At 35.9% G+C, this 22,903-nt stretch overlaps 1 protein-coding gene across 6 annotated transcripts; it reads left to right on the plus strand.

Annotated features, from left to right (window-relative positions):
• The first annotated feature begins 5,028 nt into the window (after positions 1–5,028).
• LOC115964165 (chloride channel protein CLC-c-like) lies at positions 5,029–19,155 on the plus strand. 6 transcript variants are annotated; one of them, XM_031083516.1, is made up of 8 exons: positions 5,029–5,354; positions 5,866–6,143; positions 7,070–7,270; positions 11,658–11,835; positions 13,066–13,328; positions 16,304–16,573; positions 16,873–18,001; positions 18,807–19,155. In XM_031083516.1, exons 2-8 carry the CDS (start codon positions 5,929–5,931, stop codon positions 18,894–18,896), a joined length of 2,346 nt encoding a protein of 781 aa, XP_030939376.1. In that variant the 5' UTR covers positions 5,029–5,354; positions 5,866–5,928; the 3' UTR covers positions 18,897–19,155. The 6 variants fall into 6 exon arrangements, with proteins under 6 accessions (XP_030939376.1, XP_030939373.1, XP_030939374.1 ...); XM_031083513.1 differs by having other exon boundaries at positions 5,030–5,354; positions 5,862–6,143; XM_031083514.1 differs by lacking the exon at positions 5,029–5,354 and adding an exon at positions 5,446–5,627 and having other exon boundaries at positions 5,862–6,143.
• Positions 19,156–22,903: the final 3,748 nt, after the last annotated feature.

The raw sequence follows: 22,903 nt of genomic DNA on the forward strand, positions 1-22,903 counted from the left end.
GACTATGATGAAGGACAAAGCTGGGCAAGCCATGATATAGGCCCGACATCACCAAAACCCTCCTCTCCGACCAAGGGGTCCATCATCTCATTCAATCATCGAAAATTTTACCGGTTAAACTAACTAAAACTCACATTTGAATAAAGTTACTGACATAACATTTTCACAATAATTTTACAATAATTCTTAATGGTAATGTTAAGTAGCATTATTCTTCGCCTTTAAATAAAGCTACACAAGTAACTATTAAGTACTTTTAGATTATATTGATGTGGTGCTCCATCATCTCATGTACAAGTAATATTTAGGTACTCCTGAAATATGAAGAATGAAACTCATTCCTCTCACATTTAATATAGGGTCTACTTATTAAATTTATGATGAAATCTACCATAAATATGAGATAAAAGAGCAACATTTATTTATGTCCAGAGAATACCTAAGAATTTTCCATTGGGTGTACCTTGAATCCCATTACTTCAATCGGAGTAGATAATAATTTTCCAAACATATTACAGTAAAAATCTTAGGCGGCACCTAATAATTTTTGGATGCTATCCCATCAGTAGTTCACCCACGTTTTTGTCTAGATTGCATTGCTAGCCAATCGTGAAAAGACTTTTCACATCTCTCTCTCTCTCTCTCTCTCTCGCACGCAACACATGACTTCAATTCTCTCTCTCTCTGCTACTCTATATGTGTGAGCATTATTATTATGGGTTCGGTTAATGTGTGCCCTTAGGGCACATATTAAACTTTCTATTTTTGCAAACATTTTATTGGGAATTGAAAAAGCTGTCATTACATTTTCAATTCTCAAGAAAACTTTTTCAAAAAATGGAAATTAATGTGTGCCCTAAGGGCACACATTAGTAAAATCCTATTATTATTACTTTTTTAAATTAAAACAACGTCGTGTCTTTTATTCTAACTCGTCCTCTTCATCATCATTTTCAGCCAACATGATCACGATGGTGTGGTCCTTCCATTTATTTTGAGTGATAAGTGATAGATAACTAACGGCTTGCTTAGTTTTTTTTCATCACTTGTCACTTCTCACTCAATTTTCGTCACTCATCACTTAAAATACCCCAATTTTTCTAACCCCACCCATTTGGACACTGTTTTCAGTCCACATCACTCAAATTTTTCAACTTTTTATGGGTCCCATACTTGTAACTTGGTGAAGCTTTTACTTTTTTTTTTCTTTTTTTCCTTCAACCCCCAATACCCAAACTCATTGAACCTAGTGGAAAAAAAGAAAGAGAAAAAAGAAGATGAAGAAGACTATACCAGACCTAGCATGAAAGGGAAAAGAAGAAGAAGAAGAAGATCACCTAGTGTGAAAGGAAAAAGAAAAAGAAGAAGAAGAAGAACCCAAACTCACCGAAACCAGTGAAAGAAGAAGAAGAAAATAAAATAAAAAATGAAGAAGACCAGACTAGACCCAGCATGAAAGGGAAAAGAAAAGAAGAAGAAGATTACCTAGTGTGAAAGGAAAAAGAAAAAGAAGAAGAAGAAGAAGACCAGTGTAAAACCAAACTCACCGAACCCAGTAAAAAAAAGAGAGTCAAAAGTTGTGGCTGACCTCTAACTAGTGGGTTCTGTTGTGTGTGTTTAATTACTAAAATGCCATTGAAAACTAAGGTTATTTTTTGGAACAGTTTTGTTTTTTATTTTCAAAAACTTATTTTTGGGAATATAAAGAAAAAACAATTTTCCTATATTTTTGAAATAAAAAACATGTTTGGTTAGTTGAAATTAAAAAAATAATTTTTTGAAGAAAAAAATAGAAAATATTAAAATATGTTGTTACTAAGATTTGAATTCTAATGCTAACTCATTAAATGAGACATATTCATTAAATCAAATACATGTATTCATTGACTTTTGAAAACTAGAAACTGAAAACAACATTTTGCATATTTTCAGTTTCATTCACAAATTGAGTTTTGAAAACAGTTTTTGTTTTATGTTCATTTTGGTTTGCCAAATAAGTTTTTTAGTCTCAAAAATAGAAAATTGTTTTTGAAAACGAGAAAAAATAGTTACCAAACATACTCTGAGTTTTGAAAACTGAAAACACTTAAAATGTGTTTTTAGTTTCCATAACTCATCACTTAAAAATTAGAGAATTGAATGATGGAAACAAAGACTGGAAACAAATCCAAACAGAGTTTTTTTTTTTTTTTTTTGGTGGGACCCACATATTTTGAGTTATGAGTGATGGAAATAGAGTTATAAATTGATAGTTCCTTGGATATCAGTAGGTTGATAAGTCTCGAGCGCTGATGATCTTTGGGCTATATCTTGTAAACAAGAACACTGAATCAGAGGAGACCGGTGGGGACAGGCCAAAAGTCCTCTGATGGCGAAGTTAGTGAACTTGGAATTCTCTGTAAGAAGGGAGTGATTTCTTTAATAAAAATGTCTGAATGACTTACCTACTCATCGAAGAATCCTTATATAGTATGTGTGAAACAGTTATCTGTTTAATAACCGTTCCTAATGTCGAGGAGTCCGGAGAATTGGGGGTAACTTTCATAACCGCTATGGAAGTTACCTCAGTTGGACGACTCGTTCCATAGTGGTTAATGGAGAATTTGGCAGTTAGTAGTTTAATCCAGTGAACTCGTCCATCTTTCATTAAGGACGGATGAGACTATCTAGGACGGCTCGTCCTTGTCCAAATGATTAAGGATGGATAAGATTCCCATGGGATCTCATCCGTCCAAAGACGGACGAGGTTAGCAAGGATGCTTGGGATGATCACTTCACTTGTCGGTTCGCCCTAGCTGGTCTTTCATTGGACGAGCCATATGGACGAGTTCAGGAGTTGATGTTTTTTGTGACACCATCATGAGTTATAGAAACAACAAATCCAAACAGCCCCTAAGTACCCAGACAAAGCCTTATTTACTAATGAACCTACCCTTATCTTCACCACTAACGATTGACAAGCCCTTCTAAACTTTCCCTTTCTTTTATGAGAGAGATGAGTCATATTTGTGTGACTAATTGAGTCCTATTTGTGGACTAAAGTGCTTGTTTGTCAAATGCTATGTCAAATCATACTTTTTCTTTTTTCTTTTAGTTAGTTGAGTTATAAGTCTTTTAAAAAATCACTTTGCTTTAAAGTACAATATTTTAAACTTTATTTTTTCTAATAAAGGATACAATAATTTTTTCAAAATAGTCTTCTTATCTTATATAATTGAAGTAACATCAAATTTATTTTATTTTTGCTACTAGCATCAACTATGCCGTGCCAAATGTTAAAATAACACACAAAACCCTACTTTTGCTACTTTACTCTTTATCAAATGTTCCATTTTAACATTATAAAAAATTAAAATAATATAAACAATCTATAGAAATTTATTTATAATTTCTCTAAACCAAAAACTTTTATTTTGTCGGTTCTAGTCAGCTTAACTGGTAAAGTTTCTGATTATTGAATAAAAAATCTGTGGTTCAATCTCCACCTACACCAAAAATCGATTTGTCTTAATCTAATAAAAAGTTATTATCAGGAATAGATTATATTATATTATGTTAACAGCTACCCTTAGAGTAATGATTAATAATTAATTTTAGGAAAGTTTTAACATCATTTTTATAAAAAATGAAAAAAATTGTTAAAATATCAATTTTTTTTTTCATAAAAACTTTTTTTAAATAAATTATTAACCATTTTCATAAAAGTATTCCCTTTATATTAATATCCCCCAATAAAGAGGTTTGACAATAGAGCAGCGTCAATAAAGAGGTTTGACAATAGAGTGGCAGCCGGCAGGCATCGCAATTAATCATACAAAGTTGGCTCACGAAATTGTCATGACTTCGTAATAATTTACTAGTTTTTAGTAGGGTTCGGTTAATGTGTGTCTTTAGGACACACGTTAAACTTTCTGTTTTTGGAAATATTTTATCGAGAATTGAAAAAGCTGTCATTACTTTTTCAATTCACGAAAAATTTTTTTTCAAAAATGAAAATTAATGTGTGGACACACATTAGTAAAATCCTTTTTAGTATTTGTCGATAGTTTGAACATGTTTAAACTGAGAATCTTTGCACGTGTACAAGTGGGCTCAGATTTGAGGAAATTATTATTTATTATTATACTACGGGCTAAAAACGGCAAATACAGAGAGTAGAATGACATTGTACTCCATTTTATATTTTTATATCAGTGATAAGTCCGACTTTGTCTTAGTTTGCATATGTACTCGCGATTTGTTCGGGTAGGTAAAAATCTGTTCGGGGGGACAAATGAGAACAAAATTATGCTTTTGCTAATTATTGCTGCACATAATAGCTAATTATGCTTTTCCTAATTATTGCTGTATCAGACTAAAGTATTGTGTGGGTTCTATATAGCTCTTTATTATTAGATTATGATATTAATTGATTTTTGGTGTAGGTAGAAATTGAACCCTAAATTTCTTATTCAATCATCGAAAATTTTATCAGTTAAACTAACTGAAATCTACATTTGAATAAAGTTACTGACGTAACATTTTCATAATAATTTTACAATAATTCTTAATGATAAAATGTAATGTTAAGTTGCATTATTCTTCGCCTTTAAATAAAGCTACATGAGTAACTATTAAGTACTTTTAAATTACATTGACATGGTGCTCCATCATCTCATGTACGGATAATATTTAGGTACTCTTGAAATATGGAGAATGAAACTCCTTTCTTTTACATTTAATATAGAGTCTACCCATTAAATTTATAATAAAATTCGCCACAAATATGAGACGAAAAAGCAGCATTTTTTCTTCTCAGCATTTATTTATGTCCAAAGAATGCCTATGAATTTTCTATAGGGTGTACCTCGAATCCCATTACTTCAATAAGAGTAGTTAATAATTTTAAAAATCTTAGGCGGCACCTAATAATTTTTGGACGCTATCCCATCCATCAGTAGTTCACCCACGTTTTTGTCTAGATTGCATTATTAGCCAATCGTGAAAAGACTTTTCACATCTCTCTTTCGCTCTTGCACGCAACACATGACTTCAGTTCTCTCTCTCTCTGCTGCTCTGTATGTGTCAGAGTTATTATTTATTACTTTTTTGTGTTAAAACAACGTCGCTGTCTTTTATTCTAACTCGTCCACTTGATCATCATTTTCAGTCGACACCATGATGGTGTGGTCCTTCCATTTATTTTTTTCTATCCCAAATTGATGATTCATTTGAATGAAAGATCCCTGATTGCAATTACTCAAATTCCTCTATGATTAGTATGTGTACCTTATCTCCAAAATGAGTCCTTCATAAAGATCGACTGACTTTGACTTTTTAAAGCAGAAGCAAGCAACGTCAAATCGTGTATTGTTGTAAGTACACAACAACCTTCAACCATGTTATTAACTCTTTGTTGTTCTTATTATAGTATTAATTAATTTCTCTGTTTTTTGTGTTTGGAATTTTTTTTGAAAATTTTATTGCTATAATGGAAGCAGGACTAAATAAAAATGAAATGATACTAATCACTGAGTCCACAAAACCAAACCGAAAATAAACAGTAATGATAGCAAGGTCTGAGGTCTCTCGGCAATAATTTCACCAATCAGACCCACTCTACACATATCATGTATATTTGATATAAGGTGATGCGTATTAGATACTTGGACTGTTCGCGCCTTTGTCATCCTATCTTTAGATGGTTTTGCATATGCTTAATTTCACCAATTCAATTGATATCATATAAATATTTGTGATCATTACTCTGTTCCAGTTTGTGTTCATCAGGGAGTATGGAAATTGTTTGTAGTTAATTAAGTTTTGAATTTGCCATCTGAATTTCTCAATTATGATTAGGATTTTGTGGATTTTGCATGCAGATAGATTTACTAAGTAAGTGTAATACTAAGTTGCCGAAAATCTCAAACAAGAATAGACAGCAAGGGAATGGATCAAGAAAAATATGTGAACCACAGTGATGATGTGCTTGACATTGAAAATGAGGGTCTGTTGGATGGGAAGGAGATTGAGAGGTGCAGGTCAGAGGTATCGGACAAAAGCTTATCATACACAAAGCCGCTTCTGGTGAAGAGGATCAACACCACCTCCCAGATTGCCATTGTTGGTGCCAATGTTTGCCCCATTGAGAGCCTTGACTATGAGTAAGTTCTGTATCAAAATTTTTTTTTTTTTTTTTTTTTTCATGAATGATTTCACCATGCAAAACAAAGTAATCTAAAGCCATTTATATAAAAAGAACAGCTTCCAGTATGCATGTGTTATGTCACCATTTTTATTTTGAGCATGTTCTCCAAATATTTTAACGAAAGGTGATTATAAGGGAAGTGGTCTTTGAAATTTGAGTTGGGGTTAATTTAATATGATTGGATTTAGCTTTGAAAGCAGTAATTTTCATTTAGGGTCTTGAATTTGATTATGGAAGAGATATTCCGGTTCTTTGCCTATAACAAGCAGATTCACTGAGGATTGAAGGAGTGGATAGTGCCTAATTAGCAGGACTATTGAATTCATAAAGGACTTGCTAATTTTTATGGACGAATTTCCACTGAAGTTCTGCTCTTGATTGATGTACAACAAGCAGATGATACTACATTGTGTATAGAGTTATCCTTCAAAAGATGCATTTTAATGATTAATGATTTTGATCATGGTACTCCTTGCTATTGATTTTGGCCTTACTGAAGCCCCTTTAACAATTAAGTTGTCAACACACATGTGATTCAGTTGTAAAAGTTGCAAGCTGTTACACTGACAAATTTCTGTTTACAGCCTTGTTTTCTTTCTTACTTTTAAATTAGCCTCTTTCGTGTGTCTGGGTGCATAGTGTTTGATGTACGTACTTATATTTATTTTTCATCTTCATATACAAAAAGCTTTTCTTCTATTCTGTTTTACAATGCATTTACAAGTTTATGAGTATGTTTGTGTCACAGTTTTATTTCCAAGCTGACCAGAATGAAACATCATAACTTTGGGAATTACCTCACTTTTATCTAAGAGCCTGTTTTACTAATATCAGGACTGAAGGCTAAGGCGATTAGAGGTTTACTTGTTTGTGCCATTTCAGGATTATTGAAAATGAATTATTTAAGCAGGACTGGAGGTCACGGAAGAAGATTCAGATATTTCAGTACGTTTTACTCAAGTGGGCATTTGCACTTCTTATTGGGCTAGGTACTGGACTAGTTGGCTTCTTCAACAATATTGCAGTTGAGAATATAGCTGGTTTCAAGTTGTTGCTGACTAGCAATCTCATGTCTGAGGACAAGTAAGACAACTTCTATTTCTTTTCTCATCTTTCCTTCACTATATTTTATATTGTAGAATGTGAACCAAAAGGAAGATTTGTTTTGATTTTCTTTAAGCGTATAGTTCTCTGATTGTTTTCTTAGTCTTAAAAAAAAACCATGGGTGTTTTGGTAATTTCCAAAATTGCTAGAATGGATTATACCTATACCTGTAGTCCTTTTTTGAGTGTTTTACCATTTTTTTTTTTTGGATTTAGAATTTTATTTTGTTCTGTTTAGTTTTAATTGCTTTCATTTAATATAGGAATTGTAGTCCTATTAGGAAAAGATGTTGCAGCACCCTACATACAGAGTATGTATTCTGTAATGAAAGGTTGAAAGGTTTCAATAACTTTATTGCTTCTTCTGAAACTGCCATCACATTCTATCAGAGGTGTGCTTGACCAAGGAAATGTAAAGGAGATTGCTTGTACTGTCATCACTCTCTCTCTCTCTCTCTCTCTTTTAAATTATCTTAGGAATCATTTGTTGCTTGCTGCAAACCAGACTTAAAATCAAGCATAGTTACTTATAAATTTCCCTAATTTGCCCCATCAAACCCCAATTGCCCAGAATTTCCCCATTCCTACTTCAACCATTCCTACTTTTTTGGATTGTGATTTACACTTGTACTCAATGGGCCTTATACTTATGAGTCATGAACTCAATGTCCACCCATTCTCATGGGAGGGAAGAGGTACTATTTGAGCTACAGTTCATTGGCCTTGTGTACTGAAAAATATAGTGTCAAATTCAAAGATCCTCTGTCCTTTAGTACACAAGCTGTTCCAAGGCTGCTAATTTCAGCACCATCTTGGATTTCTTGATTGTGGTTTGATTGTGTCACAGGTATAGGGAAAATATGGGGTTGCCACAATTGGAATTTGAAATTTAAGTATAGTATGTTTATATGTTCAACTAAAGATTTTGTGGCTAGGGATTTGAAAATTGGGTGTTTCTAATTAGGGCTTGTTAGGAAAATGAGTTTGGAACTTTAGCGAGGACAAAAGCCATCTTTGGTGTTCCTCTTGGGCATGAGGATAAATTGCTTATCCTGTCGGCGATGAAAAGCTCTTGGATTATCCGGTAATTGGTTTTGGTGGGTGGGGTTAATTGACTGTAAGGGTTTGATTAATAGTGGGGATTGTTGTACTTGTACAATATGCTTTGCGGCATCTATCTAATTTGAGTGAAGTTCTCTTACGTCATAAAAAAAAAAACCATCTTTGGTGACCAGGACTGGTGTATAATTTGGGGAAGCATGGATGCAATGGACAATGAGTTTAGTTAGAGGTACTAGTCTATGGAGGAGTATTAGGGAAGAGTGGGAGAGATTTTCAGTTTTATAATTGTATTCACTATGTGTGGCCTGATATATGGTGTGAGAATCAAGCTTTGAACAAACTGTTTCCAAAACTATTTTCCATTATTGTTGATTAGGATTTTTCTATTTATTCCTATTTGGGGATGTCAAATTAAGAGGGGACACACTCATAGAACATCATCTTGTTTGGGATTTTGGTGATTAGGAATTGGAATCAATGAATTTGATAAATTATCACTTTTCTAGGGTTTTTTTAATTTTTAATTTTTATTAAAATAGTAGGTAGAGTCATGACATAATTCGAACTTAGTACCACCTTCTCTTTTACCATTTGTCACAACCTATGGAAGCAGTATCACTATCTATGCTATCTTCAAAAGGATTAATTAAGTTATGATTAGGGTTCCTCATAGTAGTTTATAAAACTCATATCGACCTAGTAAACATTCAATAAGGGACTCAATACATGCCTACACAATAGCTTCAAATCCAAATCCACACATAAATCTAGAAAATTTAGAGTATCACAATCTCTTCCACTTAAATCTCTAATGTCAGCGATTTTTGGGGTTGGTTGGGCGAGATTTGGCTCTTATGCCATTTTACCATGGTTGACGCAAGTTCTCTAATGACTTATTTGTGCAATATTGAGGGAAAGAGAGAGCAAAAACATTAAGCTTAAATCTTCATTTTTGAGATCATTGTATGAGACTATGAGTGTTCTTATGCTCTTGGATGCAGCTGCATTCTACTGTGGATTTCATAGATTATCTTATATAGAGTATAAAATCTTTTCATCCTAATTCTTTAGGAGGACTTTGTGTATTCTCTCCACCTTTTTTAATTAAAGCTATTATTTATCAACAAAAAAGAAGAAGAGAGATTTCGGGTATGCTTTGCTGCAGGTAGCAAATATGATCTGTGTCAAACAGAAGAAGAGGAAGAAGAAGAAGAAGACAAGCCTATGTAATCACACCTAGCCTAGGTTTTTCATACCAATCACCTAAGGAAGAAGACTGACACAACGTATCACAGAGCATCAAAAAAAGCAGCTATAGGCTCTTCATATTCAATTTTATCTATATAGATAGGCTATTACAAATACATATTTATATATGTACATAGGCTAATTGGACTAGGATTACTGCATCAAAATGGAAAACAATAATGAAACTAGTAATCTTAGCTGAAAACAAAGTACTAAGAGGGTCCAAAAACTCAAAATAAGACTCATGGGCCACTTATTAAACACATTCCACTAAATCTTGAAATTTCACAAACACCCACAGTGTCTAAAAACTAAGAAAACATGAACCAGCAGCAAATGGCTACAAAATTCCAAGCGGCCCTTGCATTGGATTTAAACCAAATTCCTAATTATTTTTCTGTCTTTGAACTTACTTTCCATGAACTTTTTGCCACCAGCATCAATTCCTCTTCTCTCCTTACATCATTCAGAATTGATGAAGTACAAATTTTACAATTGCCCAGCTCTTAAAGCATGAGAAGATTACTCAAAGCATTGTCATGCCTATCCCTACCCCCACCCAATCATGCAACATTCTTTTTCGAATATGTTCAGAAGTTTGTGCTTTAAAGCAACAAAAGATAAATAAGGTTACCTGGATAGTAGCTTCTCTCTGCCATTGTCTACATGTGATTGTGTGTATGATTGTGTATGTGAATGTTTGCCAGAGCATGTATGTGTCCGTAGGCGTGCATATGCAACTTTGTGCTATTGGCTGGATAGGTGGGTGTGTGCATGTGCGAAAGTGCATGAGAGTGTGTGTGCATGTGCATGCATGTGTGCGTGCCCATGGAGAGTCTTCGAAGGAATTGAGCTCATTGCTGCCCTCATATCATATTGAGAGATGTCATACTCTGATACTCACATTTTTCTTCTTTGCTAATTGGGATGGGAGAGTCTCATAAGGGGTATTTTGAAGTTCTTGGATAGGATGGCAATGGGGCAGGCAGGCTGGATCATGGGTGCTTTGTAGGGTAGTTGCCTTTTCCCATCCCCCCCCTGCCCCACATATCGGGGCATGTTGCCCTGCCCTGCAAGGCCTCACTTTGTGTTGACCTGCCTTGTCCTGCCCTACACTATTACAATAATATGAAAACAAACTTAAAATTGCAATTAAATGGACAACATCAAATCGAACTAATTTTACCATGCAATTCAACAATAAAAACTAAAGTATTGAACAAGACAAAAAAAAAAGTCTTAACATCCAAGTCTTATAATACTTAATAAAATAAGTTAGTAAGAAACCTGGGGTATTTTTAAAGTATAAATAAAGTAAAGGTAATATATGCAAGGTGCGGCGGGGTGGGCCACCTAAATCCGTCATTGCCCTGTCCCAGGGTGTAGGGTAAAAATCTCGCCCCATTCCTGCCCAACCCTGCGGGGAGGGGAAAATCTGAGAGAGGTGAGGAAAAATGAAGCAGGTTGGGGCAGAGTGAAGCAAAATTTCCATCCCTATAATCTTGGATGAAACACATTTTAGCCATACATGTACACATCTCATTCTAGTGGGACTCATAGGGGCTGCATACTTCACACATTTTCTGGGCTTTTCCTTTGTTCTTTACAATATATATATATATATATATATAACTAAAAAATTCTAAATTTTAATTATATGAGCATGGAAAATAGTGATCAGTTTGGGATTTAAATTTCCTGCTTTCAGTGTATACAATGAAATGAGTGAATAATAAAATCTTTTTCAAATTTAATAGTAAACTAATATTTAGCTATGCAATTTTGTATTTTCTTGCCCTTGTTTCCTTTTAAAAAAAAAAAAAAAAAATCATTGGAAAGATTGAATACTTGAGGTGCATCTAAATATACTATTGCATATGTACTGTAGTGTGACAACAATTATTGTTTTTTCTTTTTATTGAATTACATCACTTTACTGAGCATGTGCTGGGAGAATACATAATTTCTAACCATCTTGAATGCATGTGAGATCCATGTTTAAATTCTCATGTCATTTCCCTATTATAGCGTTGACACTGTAATGGTTTCAGTGCAGATATTTCAAGGCTTTCGCAGCATATGCTGGTTGCAATGTAGGTTTAGCTGCTGCTGCTGCAGCTCTTTGTGCTTTCATTGCTCCAGCAGCAGCAGGATCTGGTATTCCTGAGGTGAAAGCCTATCTCAATGGTGTGGATGCTTATTCAATACTAGCTCCAAGCACTCTCTTCGTAAAGGTGAAAAGTTTGTGTTCCCTCTACCTCTGTGTAAACATGAAAGAAATAAAATGGAAATGAGTCAAAGTATTCATGATCTTTCCTTAAACAATAGAGCTGGCAAATGGAGTATCTATTGAGAATCACAGATCAGCTGTTTGAGTCCTAAGATAGGTTTGAATGGTGAAACAAAATGGTTAATACTAGTTTAAGATAATTCATTTTTTCTAAAGGAAAGAATCATTCAAAGTTATGGAGAAGGAAATCTTAGATTTCTTTGCGTGCTGTTTTGATATATCCTTTAATGCTTTATAACCCTAGTGCCAAAGAAATATGGAGCCTGAAGCCTAAGAGACTTTAAACCAATTTGTTTGGTTGGAAGCATGTATATAATTTTTGCAAAGGTACTAGAAATCAGACTAAGGTTGCATTTGACATTGGCTGAAAAATGCAACTTTTTTTATTATTTAGCTTATTTTTACTACTATTCATGGGTCCTATTACAATTTTTTAGTACTATTTATGGGTCCCACTGTACTATTTCAGTTAGCTTTTAGTTTTATCTACAGTACTTTCAGCAAAATGTTTTCAATTTCAACTAAATAAGCTGTTCCCAAATGGACTCTAACAACAGTGATGGGGAAAGCTAGTGTTGAAATATCAGAATGCATTTGTTGGAGGTTGACAAATCTTAGATTCAGTTTTAATAGCACATGGATGTTTGGATGACAGGCTCAGGGACTAGATACTGGGGTTTATAGTTAAACTTGATTTGGAGAAAGCCTTTGACCATGTGAATTGGGATTGCTTGATATTCTTGAACTGTTTGGGTTTGGTGAGAAATGGAAGAAGTGGATAGCTTCCTTTTTTCTTTTTTTTCACAGTTAGATTTTTGGTGTTGGTGAATGACACCCCTGTTCTTTTTGACAGCTTTGGAGGGTTGAGAGAAGGGGATCCATTATCCCCTTTGTTGTTTATCCATCTTATTGAGATCAAATCTTCCAGTTTATGCTTTTTTATTTATTTATTTATTTTTTTTTTTTAATGTTATACTTGATTGTAGGGGGCTAGTACCTAGTAACTGTTCTGTATTTCCTGGTTTGCTTAATTCTTACATTGTAGAAGGCTCTGATTTTAGCTTCCCTATTCTTTAGTATATTTTTTTTTTAATTTTTTATCAGAAAACGATTAAAGGAAACAAAAATCCAGGTAAATCTGTGTCTGTGATGTTTACAGTTTTGATTTTGGCAGATTTTTGGATCTGTTCTTGGTGTTTCTGCGGGCTTTATGGTGGGTAAAGAAGGGCCTATGGTCCACACAGGTGCTTGCATAGCCAATTTACTGGGGCAGGGGGGTTCTCGCAAGTACCATTTGACTTGGAAATGGCTAAGATACTTCAAAAATGACCGGGACCGGAGAGACATGATCACTTGTGGTGCAGCTGCTGGTGTGGCTGCTGCTTTTCGTGCTCCAGTCGGTGGTGTCCTATTTGCCCTAGAAGAGGCAGCTTCATGGTATCTCTCTCTCTTATGTACACATTTAACTTTTTTTTTTTCCTTTCCCATGTTTATTAGGATTTCTATTTTCAAGCTTTGCACATGTCAAAGCATGGCCAGACATTTAGAAAGTAATTTCTCAGATTGCCATATAGGGTAAAATTCTTCTCAACTTCAGTAATTTAAAAGGATGGAGACTGCTTGAATATATGGTGTATTTGGACAGGGAAAAGGTCCAGGACTAGAAAGTTATAGAGCTCCATTAGATGACTTTGTATACTTGATGTACTAATAAACTTGATTTGACTGCAGACTCTGTAGTTTCTTTTCCATTGGAACATATAAAATGTACATAATCCTGTGGAAAATGATATAACAGCTCCTTGAAATATTGAAATTCTGAAGTATAAATTTGTGAGTTTTGAGATATATTATACATATGTGTGTGTGTGTTTCTTGATGACAGTTAACTTAGAAGGAATTATGTGGGGTCCAATATTTTAGAATATACCAATATTGCATGTTAAATAAGATAGTGTAAGGATCTATGTGTATTTTTTTTTTCCTTTCATAATTTTGTTTAAAATTTTGTCTCCTTTGGTTTGTTTAATTTTGTAAAAATTTAGAGTATATTAGATGGTGTAAAAGGGGTTTTAATGTTTATCATGCTGTGCATGGAAAATTTTTACCCCAAAAATTTTGGCTTGTAATGGCATTAAGTAAGCATATTTATCTTCTCAAAAAAAAAAAGTAAGTGTGTTTAGTTGTCACTTGTCAGTCAATAACCCATCACACATACAAAGGAGCTGTCCTACGGTGTATGTGAATAAAGAGCGCACAATATAACAGCATATGGAAAGTACTCCCAACCTTTATAACTTTACCGCAACTACAAAGGACAACTAAGGCTCCCTCTCACAAAACACTGACAAGGGATTCTATCATAGTCTAAACCAGTCACCATGGCTTACAAGATATGCACAGATTACACTAATCCTACATTTCTCAATCTATTGACTGCTTTAAGCATGCTGTTGACAACCCAACAGCCTAAGAGAACTTGTTTTGTCTTACACAGAACTCACCCCTACTGCCTAAATGTCTCACATGCATCTCTTCTTCATGATGTTGCCTCCCTCAACACTTTTGATCAAAGTGCAAATGGCAGTTACGTTATACTTTCTGCAACAATCTGGAATTACTCTTTGGAACCAACATTGTTGTCTTGGAGGCTTTCCATGCTGCCAGAACATCTCCATTATCTGCATACCAACTACTTGGTAATTGTCAAACTAGGATGTTTCCACTTGTTCTACACATATCACTACCTGTGCACGTGTCCCAGCCCACCATAGGCTATGCAAACCCATCTGGCAACCCAAGCATATGCTCAATTACACTACTTAGCCAATGCACACAATGGAGGACTTGGCCTGTGCCAATGCCACCCTAAATCTGGCCACACAGCCCCACTACCTCGCATCACCCATATGTAGCCCAACCTTGCTTTTGCAAAGCATTCCACAGCCCAAACTCGTTTCCCACATTCATAAATATACCAACATACTTAGTAGCTCAACCCTGACTTGCACGTGAACAATCCACACACTGCCCATCAACCTGCCCATGGCTCATCCTCTTAATGCCTTCTTTTTTCTTTTCATCGGAGTTATTCATAGAGACTTGCCATGGTAAGGAAGAAGGAGGGGAACAAGCACACTTGGAGAGTGCAGTACACTGGAGAGTTGTATGTTGTGTTTGGGAAGGATGAATTGCTCCTGAAAAGGAATCTATTGATTCTCTCCCAATTGGTTGGACCGTAGGTGTGGTTATTTACTTCACAGGCGAGGTCTCTGGTTCAAGTCCAACATTTCCTAGCTGCGCCAAGTAAAAGAATAGAAGAAGCATCTGACTCCTTCATGCATGCTCCACTTGGCTAGGGGGGATATAGCTTAGTTGGTAGAGCTCTGCTCTTGCAATTGGGTCGTTGCTATTTTGGGTTGGATGTCTAATTGTCCAGGCGATAATGATAGTATCTTGTACTTGAACCGATGGCTCACATGCTGTCTACTGCACACAATAGGCTTGCAACCAGCCAAGCCTTGACCATGGTCCATCACATTTTCAAGGCCATTATCACACTGCCTTCTCAACCCACTCGTGCAAGCATGCACCCCTGCTCAGTCCATTGCATGCCTCCCTCAGCTCACTTATACCACCGAATGTAGCCAACCAACTTGAGGATTGAGGGTGTAACATTATGGCTATGCTATCTATTGTGCTATGACAGTTTCTTTGTGTATGTCTGTGTCTTTATGTTTTCAAATAGCTTTTATCCACAAAAATGATTAAATATATTCACTCTCGTATCCCATATTGATACATTTTAGTACTTAGTACACCATCTCCCTAAACCTGACAGTGTCATTCAATATAAGTGGGTGTCTACGCCAAAAGCATATAAAGTTTATCATTAACTAATGCAAGACTTAATCTTAACAAGTTTTGCATTATGTTCACATGTATTTTCATGCATGCCAGCTATTTCAGCTGTTCCATAGCACTTGCAAAATGTTTCTGTAACATTTTTGCTGCTAGGTGACTGAAATGATGCATTGAAGAAAAATTTATCAGTCTATTCAAATCAGAAAATTTCTTTTCCAAATGAAGGAAAGAAAATGGCATAGCAATCAGAATGCTTGATTTTATATCCACTGTAGCATGTGTAGAACTATATTGCCCCTATTGGGGAAAAAATTTTGTAAATCAAATTTGCCCCTAATCCGTTATCATATTCTATTAATGCCCTTGCTTTTGCACAAGTTTCTGGTCCTTGTTGTGGCCCTGCTTGATTGCAAGTCTGCTGAGGAGGAAGTTTAGCTTTATACATTTTTAATCTTTGTCTGGTTTTCAGCAGTTTACTCTTTCATCAATCTTAACTTGGTTCTTGTAATTTCTGAAATCCAATGTGCTTCTTCTTCTCCTTGCTTCAGGTGGCGGAGTGCTCTACTTTGGAGGACCTTTTTTACAACTGCAGTAGTTGCCATAGTTTTGAGGGCTTTCATACAATACTGTACCACTGGAAAATGTGGGCTATTTGGTGAAGGAGGTCTTATAATGTATGACGTCAGTTCTGCCAGTGCAACTTATAGTGCACCAGATATATTAGTAGTAATTTTCCTAGGAATTATTGGAGGCATTCTTGGAAGCATATATAATTATTTTGTGGACAAGGTCCTTCGCACTTATAGCATCATCAATGAGTATGTCGTCCTATTCTATGTTGGTTGGAAATATATTTTTTTACCCACATAAAAAGTAGAAATAGTTTGTTACATAAAAGCTTAGTTAATAAAATGAAAGCATCACAAGCATTTCTGCTTCTTTTTTGATAAAGCATGTAACTATGCCAATCCCACTGGCATGGTAAAAGTTGACCACATGCTTTGGACATAAAACAAATGAGTGGAGATCTGTGACAATAATAATCAGTTACACCCCCTTTAGTCAAATAATTTTCTTCTTAGACCAATTCTCACTGCCCACTCTCTTGATTTTGCAGAAGAGGTGCTGTTCTCAAGATCTTACTAGTTATCACCATCTCACTCTTGACTTCGTGTTGTTCTTTTGGTTTGCCATGGATTGCAAAGTGCATGCCCTGCCCCACTGACTTGTCAGTGAGCTGTCCCACTGTTGGTAAATCTGGAAACTACAAAAGCTTCCAGTGCCCATCAGGGTACTACAATGACCTTGCCTCCCTATTTCTAAATACTAATGATGATGCTATTCGCAACCTGTTCAGCACTAGTACTGTGAAAGAATTTCATATTTCCAGTCTTTTCATCTTCTTCGGTGCCGTTTATTGCCTTGGAATTATCACTTACGGAATTGCTATTCCCTCTGGTCTCTTTATCCCTGTCATACTAGCTGGAGCTTGCTATGGACGTCTTGTTGGGAGATTATTTGAATCACTCTCCTCTCTTGACACAGGCCTCTTTGCCCTTCTTGGAGCTGCATCCTTTCTTGGTGGCACCATGAGAATGACTGTTTCCCTATGTATTATATTGCTGGAGCTCACCAATGACTTATTATTGCTTCCCCTTGTGATGTTGGTTCTCCTGATCTCAAAAACTGTGGCTGATAACTTCAACAAGGGTGTCTATGACCAAATACTGAAAATAAAGGGTTTGCCTTATTTGGAGGCTCATGCAGAACCCTACATGAGGCATTTGGTTGCACGAGATGTTGTTTCTGGTCCACTGGTCATCTTTTCCGGCGTTGAAAAGGTAGGGAACATATTACATGCTTTGAGGACAACAGGGCATAACGGGTTCCCTGTGATTGATGAACCACCTTTCTCAGAGGCACCAGAATTGTGTGGGGTCGTTTTGAGGTCTCATTTACTAGTTTTGCTGAAGGGAAAGAACTTTTCAATGGATAGGGTGGTTACTGGGGATGATATCTTGCAAGGATTTGCTGCATTCGATTTTGCCAAGGCAGGTTCTGGGAAGGGAATCAAACTTGACGATCTAGATATTAAAGTGGAAGAGATGGAAATGTATATTGATCTTCATCCTATTACCAATGCATCCCCATACACAGTGGTTGAGACGATGTCACTAGCCAAAGCTGCAATTCTCTTTCGGCAACTTGGTCTCAGGCACATGTGTGTTGTACCAAAGAGTCAAGGGGTAAGTTCTCTCTCTCTCTTTTATAGCTTGTTTGGATGTAAAGAGAGTATAGGGGAGTAGAGTAGAGCGAGGGAAAGTAAGTTAAATTACCTTATTTGAATATTTTTAAAAGAGGAGGGGGAGAGATTTGGAAGGGTTTGAAGGGGTTCTAACTACTTCTAACCTCTTATTTTTAATTCCTCTTATTTTTAATTCCCCTAAATTGGAGAGATTTTGAGGGAGAGTAGAGCATAGAAATGCTTGACCAAATGAATCACCAATTTACCCTTACCATATTAACAAAATTACAAACTATGAAAATGCTAATTATTCCTCTCCTCCTTAATTTTAAAATCATCCAAACAAGGTGGAGGATAACCATTCCCCTCTACTCTCCTCCCCACTACTCTCATCTCCTCTACTCCCTTCTACTCTCCTCTCCTCTCCCTCCAAACTTCCAAACATAGCATTAATGATTGGTTTGTAGTAGATGAAGAAAGATTTCAAACTCAGGAAGATATGAGCTCAGACCTAGGGAACTGCCTGTCAATGACATCCCCAAGTTATATGACCTCTTTTTTCAAGGATAAGTCTTTGCCTTTAATTTTTCTAGATGATAAAAATAGGGAATTCTTTGTGATCTATTTATTTTTCTGTTACAGATTGACATCCCTCCCCCCGTTAATCCTTTTAGAACTTTGTGGACAATATTGTCTCCTGCCATTCCTTCTTTGTCCCCTCATTATAACAGCTCCAATTAGCTTTAAAAAATTGCGAATGCATTTAAACTGACTCTTTTTTATTTTTTTATTTTTTCATATTACAGAGGCCTCCAATTGTTGGAATTCTGACACGGCATGACTTCATGCCAGAGCACATTTTGGGACTCTATCCTCATTTCAACCCTGACAAGTAGAGCAACTGAATGTTTGATAGTCGGTCATCTCTCTTATTACATTGTTCCATTCTGTGTTTCTGGATGATCAAATTTGTATTTTAACTACTAGAAGTGAGATCTTTATTATAAAAGCATTTAACGGCAAACATTCTCAGTTGTACAGATATAAATGGAGTCACCACAAAGAAACTCAAGTCTTCTAAACAGTGAGGACAATGTATACAAATTCATTCTTGAAACAATCCGGTACTCCTGGATAGACACCTTTGAAACACAATGGGAGACAAAATCTGAAAGTTCAAATATGTGTATAAACACTCTTGAACGTTTAGACCCCCAATTTACAAATTAACCAATTCAAGCTTTATGTCAAACAACTAGTGTGCGGAAAAATGAACATAAGCTATAATATAGAATTGGTAAACAATCTATGCCAATTAAAATCACATCCACAGCAGAAAATAAAAGGCAAAGATAAAGGGAAAAGAGATGCAAACACAAGGACAACACACGATGTGTTATCGAAGAGGAAACTGAAGCCCTCGGCGTAAAACCTCTCCGCCGCCCTCTAAGCGGTCAATAATCCACTAGAAAATGTAGTTGGGATACATGAACAGCAATAAACCCTCCAAGCCTAATCTACCCGATGTACCTAAGCCCTTCAAGCTTCTTGCTCCAACGAGGTTGCGCCGAACTTTTTTCTTTTCTAACTTACCGGATTCCACTACTAGACCATAGCATCCGCCATCCTTGGCATCTTCCAATACTTCCCAAAACTCCAAAAACACTCATCACTCTAAATGGGTGTGGGTAGTGTTTGGATAGAAATTTCCTCTCAATAGGTATGACAATGAGAGAGGGAATGAGAATAGACTACAAAGATTTCTCTCTAAGAATGAGTAGCTCTCTCTAATTAGGTGGGTGTTTTTAAGAAACCTCTCTTAGGGTTTTTCTTTCTGAATAACCACGCTATTTTGTGGAAATGAGGGGTATTTATACTGGTGTGATAATGGAATGCGAAGAGTCAGTTTTTCCCAAAACAGGGTTGCCTGGCGACTTGACCTCGCGACTTGACTGAGTCGCGAGTTCAAGCCGCGAGTTAGCTGAATGGCCAGTCTGGATTTTTGTCCTGTAGTGCTCCAGCTGGCATGACTGTTCAGCTCCCTTGCATGCTCTGCGCGTGTGTAACTTTTGGCGGCTTGCAAGCCGCGAGCTTCCCGCGAGATCCAGCTGCGAGTCCCTACTTTACTGCACAGTCTTGAGCATTTCTTCACACACTCTCACACACTACCCTTACATGATTCCCACCTAAATACAGGGTTTCTAAGTGCTGTATTACAAGCAAATATGTCACGGAATAAAGCCAACACATGGTTGATTAAATTCAACCTTACAATCTCCCCCTTTGGCTATTCCGTGACAAAACACCCTAAAACAGACTCTAGACTTAAACGTGAGTTTGGGAACAATGGAAAAACTCACTCACACCTAAATCTAGAAACTGTGAAGCACTTGAATCATATGAACATAAGACTCCTAAAACACAACAATACACCATGATCATTGTTAAACAGAAAATCGTGAAATGCATATGAAACAGGTAATATGTGATCAAGTAAAGATGGAGTTAAGAAACAAACTATGGCTTGATCAACCAAGTGAACACCACAAGGTAGTGATCACAGTGCTCATTCACACTTGGAATGAATATAAGGACATACAAGTTAACAAGCACAAGGCAAGATACTTGTATGCTTAACACTCAACCAATGCATAATACACAAAGTATATGCATCTAGGAACAATTTTACAAGGGCATAAGAGTGACAGTACTTAATCAGAAAATGCATGACATTTGGATAGAGGTACTGATTTAACAAAATTATAGAGGCTGCATAAAGCATGGTACAAACCATAAAGCCTACAGACTATGCATAAAACATAACCCTAAAAACTTACATAAGCAACATGGGTACAAAGTACAAAATACTGAATATAAACTTAAACAATATAAATTAAAAGTGCTTAAAATTTCTCCCCTTCAAAGTGATGAGAAACTGTGATGCACTTGGAGCATATATACTTGTAACCTGAAACACTTGCACAAAACACATTAGACCCTCAAGGTAAAGCAAATAATAAAAGGACAAGTATAATATAACAAGTAAATTACTATCAAGTAAACATGATGTGAAACATGTGAGCAACTTGATCATATACCAAAACAGTCATATAGAAATGACTACAATGATCACATAGCAAAGCAAATGATCATCCGAACATGCATTCAAAGAAGCACAATAGCATAGGGATATATGCATGTCCAAAACAAAAACATGATGCAATATAAGAAAACAAACATAAAGAGAAACAAACAAAACAAAGTTTTCTTATTATCTCAATATCTTTTCCCCCTTGGTATATGCATCTTCCCTATGGAATATCTCTCCCCCTACAAATGTGCATGAGAAATAGAATTTCTCCCCCTAAAGATGTGCACAAGAGTCATATAGAAATGACAAAACACTCCGGTATACTCTCTAGAGTATACTCTCCCCCTTTTTGTCAGGAATAGACAAAGGGTCAAGGAGAAAAGAGGGCAAGAGATGAATGAACGAACAATGATAATGATGCATGAGGGGTGCAAGATGAATGAGTAAATAAAGCTCAAACCTAAGACAAAGTAACATGCTACAAAGTATAAGGTAAACATGACATGCTAGGATGAAGAAATAAGGTAAAGACCAATGCATGACAAGGATAGCAAAGGTGTGTGCAAGAGGTGGCTAAGTGCAATGCATGACCAATGCATGAAAAATGCACATGTGGGGCAAAGTGTGCAAAATACACAACCAACGAACCAAACATGTTCCTAATGAGGAAACATGAGAAACCCCAAAATTGGATACTCATCGGAGTCCAAACAGGCGAGAAAATGTCTAAAAGGCATTTTATCAAACACCTAGCATGCACACTATGAACAATAATGTGAAACAATGCATGAACATCATGAAATCCACCCTTAATACATGTTCTTTCTGCCACAAGGGGCCAACATCCAATGCAAATCAACAAAAGAAACCAATCCCATGAAGAAATTTAACAAAAATTAAGTTTTCCCAACCCCTATGATAAAAATCCCAATCAAGAGCACAAAACTCTCCAAAACATAATCTAAGAATCAAAATTAATGAAAAGAGTTTATAATTACCTTAGAAATGTTAATGGAATGAAAAACCATTCAAATTGGTTGGGTTTTGATGTAAAAATATTGAAAGAGGGGTTTTAGAGAGGATGGGAGAGGTTTAAAACAAGTTTCCCACAAAAAGCCATTTAAAAAGCTATTTCTGGGCGTTTCGCGACTGGGCGAGTCGCGAGCGCGAAAATTTTCGTGAGTCGCGAGTGAGTCGCGAGCCGCGTGAAAAAGCTTCTGGATGAACTCGCGACTTGGGGTTTCGTGACTGGCGAGTCGCCAGCTGAGCCGCGAAAAACTCTGACACCTGTTTTTCAATACAGAACATGGTTAAACAATGAAAAACAAAGTAAACACTAAACATAAACACAAAGAGTGATAAAAATCACTTCCAAAAACATATAAAATGATCAAAAATCTTTTTTTGAATTAATCCATATAAGATTGAGCACACACATATCACATTTAGACAAGTACAATCTAACAAATGAATAAGACATTCATTGAATCATTAGGCAAGTGTGTTGTGTGTGTGTATCAAATGTGGAATAGTCCTTAGTCTAGAGTGAAGTTTCAATGATCAATTCAATCAAGTCATACACAATTAGTACTAAGTCAAGTGGTCTATCTCAATTATAGAAATGAACATATATGACCTCCCACAAGAAAATGATTACACAAGATTGAAGCTTTTCATTTGGCTTCTTACAATTCATATCATTTGATCATTTTAAATCAATACAACTCATTTTGAGCAATACATCTCATTTTTGAGATTGATGCCTGAAATTTTTATATTTCAATTTTATGAACAAACCTTTGGCTTTTTGGG

Source organism: Quercus lobata, chromosome 10 (assembly GCF_001633185.2).
Source record: "Quercus lobata isolate SW786 chromosome 10, ValleyOak3.0 Primary Assembly, whole genome shotgun sequence".
In the NCBI taxonomy this organism is placed as follows: Eukaryota; Viridiplantae; Streptophyta; class Magnoliopsida; order Fagales; family Fagaceae; genus Quercus; species Quercus lobata.